Genomic DNA, 7,967 nt, shown 5'->3' with positions numbered 1-7,967 from the left:
AAAAGAAGAAGAGACCAAAATGGATGACAGAAGAGACTCTGAAACTTGCTCTTGAGCAGAGAGTAGCTAAAGCAAATGGAAGAAATGACAAGATAGAAGAGCTGAACAGAAGATTTCAAAGAGCAGCTTGAGCAGACAAAGCCAATTACTATAATGAAATGTGCAAAGACCCGGAGTTAGAAAACCAAAAGGGAAGAACGTGCTCGGCATTTGTCAAGCTGAAAGAACTGAGGAAAAAATTTAAGCCTCAAAAAGCAATATTGAGAGATTCTATGGGCAAAATATTGAATGATGCAGGAGGCATCAAAGGAAGATGGAAGAAATACACAGAGTCATTGTACCAAAAAGAAATGGTTGATCTTCATTCATTTCAGGAGTTGGCACATGATCTAGAACCAATGGTACTGAAAGAGGAAGTCGAAGCTGCACTAAAGGAATTGGCAAAGAACAAGGCTCCAGGAATTGATGGAAAACCCACTGAGATGTTTCAACAAATGGATGCCCCACTGGAGGCACTCATTTGGTTATGTCAAGAGATTTGGAAGACAGCTACTTGACCAATTGACTGGAACAGATCCATATATGTACCCATTCCAAAGAAAGCTGATCCCACAGAATGTGGAAACTACCATACAATGTCATTAATGTAGTACACAAGTAAAATCTCACTGAAGATAATTCAAAATGGTTGCAGCAGTATATTGACAGAGAACTTCCAGAGGTGCAGGCTGAATTCAGAAGAGAACATGAAACAAGAGATATCATTGCTGATGTCAGATGTATGTTGGCTCAATGCAAAGAATACCAGAAAGACGTTTACCTGTGTTTTATTGACTATGCAAAGGCATTTGATTGTGTGGATCATGACAAATTATGGATAACATTGAGAAGAATGGGAATTCCAGAACACTTAGTTGTACTCATAAGGAACCTATACATAGACCAGGAGGCTGTCATTTGAACAGATCACGGGGACGCTGCATGGTTTAACATCAAGAAAGGAGTGCATCAGGGTTGTGTCTTTTCACTATACTTATTCAACCTATATGCTAAGCAAATAATCCAAGAAGCTGGACTATAAGAAGAACGTGGCATCAAGATTAGAGGAAGAATAATTAACAACTTGCAATATGCTGATGACACAACTTTGCTTGCTGAAAGTGAGGACGACTTGAAGCACTTACTGATGAAGATTGAGGAATACAGTCTGCAGTATGGATTACATCTCAATATAAAGAAAACTAAAATCCTCACACTGTACCTATAAACAGCATCATGATAAATGGAGAAAAGATTGAATTTGTCAAAGACTTCACATTGCTTGATTCTAAAATTGATGTCAATGGAAGCAACAGGCAGGACATCAGGCGATGTATTGCACTGGGCAAGTTGGCTGCAAAGGAACTTTTTCAGGTGCTCAGGAGCAAAGATGTCTCCTTGAGGACTAAGGTGCACCTGACACAAGCCATGATATTTTCAATCGTCCCATATGCATGTGAGAGCTGGACAATTAATAAGGAAGAACAAAGAAAAATTGATGCTTTTGAGTTGTGGCGCTGGTGAAGAATGCTGAAAGTACCATGGACTGCTAAAAGAACTAATAAATCTGTGCTGGAGGAAGTGGAGCTGGAATCCTCCTTGGAAGAGAGAATGGCCAGACTTCGTCTCACCTACTTTGGTCATGTTATCAGAAGGGACCACTCCCTGGAGAAGGATGTCATGATTGGTAAGGTGGAGGGCCAATGAAAGAGGGGAAGTCTCTCAACAAGATGGATTGACACAACGGCTGCGGCGATGGGCTCAAGTATAGCAAGGATCACGGAGCTAGTGTGGGACCAGGCAGTGTTTCATTCTGCTGTGCTTAGGGTCACTATGAGTTGGGAATGACTTGATGGCACATAACAACAACAACAACACAGGAGGGTCAAAGCAATGGCAGCCAGTCATCAGGTCCCCTAGAGATGTTAATTGTCAATATTCATGCTGTTGCTATGTTTTTGAGATTCCTGTAGATCAGATCTATAAAAAGAAGTTATTCAATGGTAGGCATTCAATTTTTCCACCACTCATTTGTCAGTTTGTTATACTGTGGTGGCTTGTGGTTGGCTATGATGCCGGAAGCTATGCCCCTGGCATTTCAATTGACAGCATGGTCACCCATGGTGAACATGTTTCAGCAGAGTTTCCAGACTAAGACAGACTAGAAAGAGATGCCTGACAATCTACTTCTGAAAATTAGCAAATGAAAACAGATCACAACAGAACAATGTCCTACTCGCTTGCTTTGGATGCACCATCAGGAAGGATCAATCTCTGAGCAGGACATCATATTTGGTGATGCAGAGGACCTGTGAGGGTGAGGGAAACCCTAGGTAACATGGAATGGAACAATATCTGTAATGATGAACTTGAATATGCTGATTGGTGATTGTGAGAATGACACAGGACTGGGTGATATTTTGCTCTGTTGTATCTAAGGTCTCTATGATTCTTAGTCAACTCAACAGAAATTTTCTATTAGCTATTTAGGTCCTTGGGTGTGAGGTTGAGGTTGTTTTTCTAACATTTGTTTTTCCTAGGAAATTTGCCACATAGTTCACCTGGAGCCAGTCTCTTCTCTTCAAGAGTTCTTTGGGAACCCTTGTATTTACTGGGCCCAGAAAAGAAAACCTTTAGTATTTGCAGATGAGAATAGTTCTCTGTGGTATATTTGGATCAAAAAACAATAAAAAAGAGTATTTCTTTTAGGTTTCTTCTTTGGATACATAATAATGTTTGTTTGGAACCAGAGTAGTTGAGCTGCTCAGACTATCTGGGTTTGAGATTTACCATGAAGTCTTCCTTATTTTGTGCATGGTCACTTACTATTGTTTAATTAAGTATTTAATTTATAAACTCCACACCTTACTTTCTGAATCTGAATTGGATTTGCGCAAACATACTCCATTTGTGATATTTTTAGTTTGCATTTGAATTACCTTCAAGGCACAGAAGCAGACACAGTCAACAAAACACTTTTTTTTCCCTTCCTTTTTTTTTTTACAAGCAGTATGTTATAAATGCAGAAAAGTTCTTATAATCTCTTTTATTGGAGTTGTTAAAATAAGTTCTGGCAGCAATATCTAATGGCTAGGTGATACTGAATTTGAAATAATATGCAATAAGAAAAAGATTGTCATCGGTCACCAGACAGGTAAATGCTCAGGAGCCTGAATAGCAACGTGAAAGATGATTTTTCTGTTTCCTTCATTATTTTCTTTGATCAATTACATGTACATTATAGAAGGGCTTTCAAAGAACAAAGGAAAATTGAAGGTTTACCTGTTACATTTACACCATCTGACCTTTGACACCAGACTGTTCGGGAAGAGCCCTTCCAAGCACTGGCCATCCATTTATACTCGTAACACTGGCCATCTGCAGGGAAACAATAAACATTAACAGAAGCATTCTGTTACCCAGAAAGACAATTATGAGGATAGAGTGTTAATCACATATTTATGAACAATTAAAAGGTGATAAGAAGTTCATCTCTGATGATTCAAATGATAATTTATTATCCTCAAGTTTACATGAAAATACTACAAAATTGCAGATTTACACCTAAATCCCAACTGATTTTCCACATCTGCTGTGATACTATGGGGTATGAACCTGGACTTTCCTTTTAATTTTATTTTTTAATATAGTAAGATATCAAACACAGAGAAAGTACAGAGAATAATAAAAATATATATTCAATTATCTGATACACAAGTTGACAAAATATTGCTATTTAGGCATTTTTGTTTTACTTTAATTTGGTGAATAAAACATAACAGATACATTTGATGTCCAATTATCTTTTCTGATCTGCTCCCCCTTCTTGTCTGCCTGCCAATATACACTATTCTGAAGATGATGTATACTTTATGTGGTATATTTTTTGTTCTTTTGGTATACCAAACCAAAAACCAAACTCACTGTCATCGAGTCAAATCTGACTCATAGTGATCCCCACTGGGTTTCCGAGTCAGTAAATCTTTATGGAGGTAGATTGCCCCATCTTCCTTCCACAGAGCGGCTGGTGGGTTTGAACAGTCAACCTTCAGGTTAGCAGTCAAATGCCTTAGGCACCATACCACCAGAGCTCTTTTCTTTTAGTATGTACTTATATACCTAAAACACTAAACTCACTGCCATCAAGTCCGTTTCATCCCAGAGTGACCCCCACTGGGTTTCCAAGGCTATAAATCTTTAAGGAAGCAGACTGCCTCATCTTTTTCCCACAGAACAGCTGGTGGGTTCAAACTACCAAACTTATATAAGGAGCTCTGGTGGTGTAGTGGTTAAGGCATTTGGCTGCTAACCAGAAGTTTTACAATTCAAACCTACCAGCTGCTGTGCAGAAGGAAGAGGGGACAATCTATTTCTATAAAGATTTACCACCTTGGAAACTCAATGGGGGTCACTCTGATTTGGAATCAACTTGATGGCAAGGTTTTATATATACATATAGGAGCTCTGATGGCATAGTGCCTTAGACACTTGACTGCTAACCAGACGGCTGGCAGTTCAAACCCACCAGCCACTGCTCAGAAGGAAGGTTGGGAAATCTACTTCCATAGTGATACCACCTCGGAAACCCTGTGCAATATGTGTTGTTGTTGTTATGTGCCGTCGAGTGGGACCCAACTCATAGCAACCCTTCCTTTGGTTCTCGAGGCAGTATCACTATGGAAGTAGATTGCCCCATCTTCCTTCCAAGGAGTGGCTGGTGGGTTTGAGCCGCCAGCCTTAGGCACTACGCTACCAGAGCTCCTTTGGTATTTATACCAAATATGTATATGTATATGTATATGTGTATATATATATATATATATATATATATATATATACACACACACATATATATACACACACATATATATATACACACACACACATTTATGTTGCTGTTAGATGCCATTGAGTTGATTCTGACTCATGGCACTTGGTGTGTGCCAACTAGAACCGCTCCATAGGATTTTTAAAGCTGTGACCTTTTTGGAAGCAGATTGCAGGCCTTACTTCTGAGATGCCATTGGGTGGGTTTGAAACTCTAACCTTGTTGTTTGTAGTCCAGCACTTAACCATTTGCCTCACCCAGAGACCCTCTGTATTACTATGTATGTATATTTCTACATGGTCTTAAAAGTTTAAAAATTGTACCATTTTCAATGTGTCATTCTGAAACAACAGTCAACATTACAGCTGAGACAGTAAAACTAGTAAATAAAAGTAGAGGGAAAAAAATGGGGGGAGGAGAGTTTTTTGTGGTTGGGGATGGTAATCAGGGCCGTGAAATCAGATGTGCATGAACTGTTGAATGTAAAACAAGTTTGCTCTGTAAATCTGCACCCAAAGTATAATAAATAAATAAATAAATAATAATAATAAAGATGGGGGGAAAAAAAGTAGAGGAGATATTTTCCACACTTATTCACCCAACTCTGTATTGTTTCATATAAATAGAATGTCTTCGTTTTGGCAAAACTAATAATTAAAGCCATTTCAAATTTTAGTGTGTGTGCATGTGTGAGTATATATGTGATATTTGAACTTTTAATATTTATTTAGAATCCATGGGTTAGATTCTCTATTACCACTTGATAAATTACAATATTCTGTGTTGTCTGCTTTGTATTTTTACAGTTATTAGCCAAAATCATTCACAGAAAACTTACATTTACTAGACTCCCTTCTATTTGTAGTTTTACAATTTATTTGTGTTTTTTTCTTCATTGATTGTGCTATGGTGTTGTCTATGGGTTTTGTTGATTATCTTGTTTCTCTGTTTTCTATAACATTGGATTAACACTTATCTGCACTGCACTTTATTTCTTTGATGCATCCTATGCAACTTTTAATATATAATGCTTTAGAAGTGTGGTTTTTAGTTTTCCATCCTGTGTGTGAATAGAGAAGACTTCTTTTGCAGTTTTTGTTCCAGATTTCTAATTTTATTTCATTGTCACTTTGGGTTAATAATTCCCCTCAAATCTTGGGAGTGGTTTCATTTAATGTAATGTAACACCTGACCTTTCTCTACTACTTTCGTGTGTCAGTAATTCTATTTATTTCTAGAGTTAAATTATCTGACCCATTTGTTATTTCTATGCATCTTCTCAAACGTACTAAGCTTTCTCTCCCACTTTTCAATAATTAAGATGATATTTGGATTTTATGTGTTATTAGATGTCACATTTCTTAATTGTTTTGAAACAAAAGCAGGAATGAGCATACTGTTTATTGAGCTCCATGTTCTCCACTTGATATCAATGATTTTGTTTTCATTGAGACTTCCTCTATGTTCCCAAACTATGATATTTGTAATGCTCAGTGGTACTTGAAAATGTAACCTATTTTCCCATATTGAGTGCTGAGCTTTATTTGTGTGTAAACATACACACATACACATACATGCTCATACATGTTGTTGTTAGGTGCCATCGAGTCATTTCCGACTCATCACAACCCCATGCACAGCAGAACGAAACACTGCCTGATCCCACACCAGCTCCATGATCCCTGCCTGACACAAGCCATGATATTTCCTTGAGCCCATCATCACAGCCACTGTGTCAATCCATCTCGTTGAAAGCTTCCCCCTCTTTCATCGACCCTCCACCCTACCAAGCATGACATCCTTCTCTAGGGAATGGTCCCTTCTGACAACATGACCAAAATAGGTGAGATGAAGTCTGGCCATTCTCGCTTCCAAGGAGCATTTCGGGTGCACTTCCTCCAGGACAGATCTGTTAGTTCTTTTAGCATTCATGGTACTTTCAGCATTCTTCGCCAGCACCACAACTCAAAAGCATCAACTCTTCTTCAGTCTTCTTTATTCATTGTCCAGCTCTCACGTGCATATGACGCAACTGGAAATATCATGGCTTGTATCAGGCATACCTCAGTCCCCAGGGAGACATCCTTACTCCTCAGCACTTGAAACACTTCCTTTGCGGTTGACTTTCCCAATGCTACACGTCGTCTAATGTCCTGACTGCTGCTTCCATTGGCATCGATTATAGAACCAAGCAACGTGAATTCTTTGACAACTTCAATCTTCTCTCCATTTATTGTGATGCTGCTCATTGGTCCAGTTGTGAGGATTTTTGTTTTCTTTATATTGAGACGTAATCCATATTGCAGACTGTATTCTTCAACCTTCATCAGTAAGTGCTTCAAGTCATCCTCATTTTCAGCAAGCAAAGTTGTATCATCTGCGTATCTTAGGTTGTTAATGATTCTTCCTCCAATCCTGATGCCACGTTTTTCTTCATATAGTCCAGCTTCTCAGATTATTTGCTCAGTATATAGATTGAATAAGTGTGGGGAAAGGATACAACCTTGATGCACTCCCTTCTTGATTTTAAACCATTTAGTATCCCCATCTTTCTGGTATGCTTTGCCTTGAGCCAAGATCTATCTGAAAACAGGTATGATATCCCTTGTTCCACGTCCTCTTCTGAATCCAGCTTGCACCTCTGGAAGTTCTCTGTGAATATACTGCTGCAACCATTTCTGAATTATCTTCAGTAAGATCTTACTTGCATGTGATATTAATGATATTGTTCTATAATTTCCACATTTTGTGGGATCAGCTTTCTTTGGAATGGGTACAAATATGGATCTCTTCCAGTCAGTTGGCCAGGGAGCTGTCTTCCATATCTCTTGGCATAACCGAGTGAATGCCTCTAATGGAGCATCCGTTTGTTGCAATATTTCAATTGGTACTCTGTCAATTCCCGGAGCCTTGTTCTTCACCAATTCTTTCACTGCAGCTTTGACTTTCTCCTTCATTACCATTGGTTCTAGATCATACGCCACCTCCTGAAATGGATGAAGATTGACCAGTTCTTTTTGGTACAGTGACTCTGTGTATTCCTGCCATCTTCTCTTGATGTTTCCTGCATCATTCAATATTTTGCCCATAGAATCTCTCA

The 7,967-nt window shown here is 38.6% G+C and overlaps 1 protein-coding gene across 1 annotated transcript in view; it reads right to left on the bottom strand.

Annotated features, from left to right (window-relative positions):
* The window catches only part of THSD7A (thrombospondin type 1 domain containing 7A), a 639,499-nt gene that overhangs the window by 11,271 nt on the left and 620,261 nt on the right, over positions 1 to 7,967 (bottom strand). The window contains exon 24 of the mRNA XM_042781429.1: positions 3,322 to 3,417. Within this exon, the coding sequence (XP_042637363.1) occupies positions 3,322 to 3,417 (96 nt within the window). The remainder of the gene's footprint in view (positions 1 to 3,321; positions 3,418 to 7,967) is intronic.

Source organism: Orycteropus afer, unplaced genomic scaffold (assembly GCF_000298275.1).
Source record: "Orycteropus afer afer isolate SDZICR_OR568_19922 unplaced genomic scaffold, OryAfe1.0 scaffold00119, whole genome shotgun sequence".
Taxonomy (NCBI): Eukaryota; Metazoa; Chordata; class Mammalia; order Tubulidentata; family Orycteropodidae; genus Orycteropus; species Orycteropus afer.
This window is presented reverse-complemented; position numbering and strand designations above follow the sequence as displayed.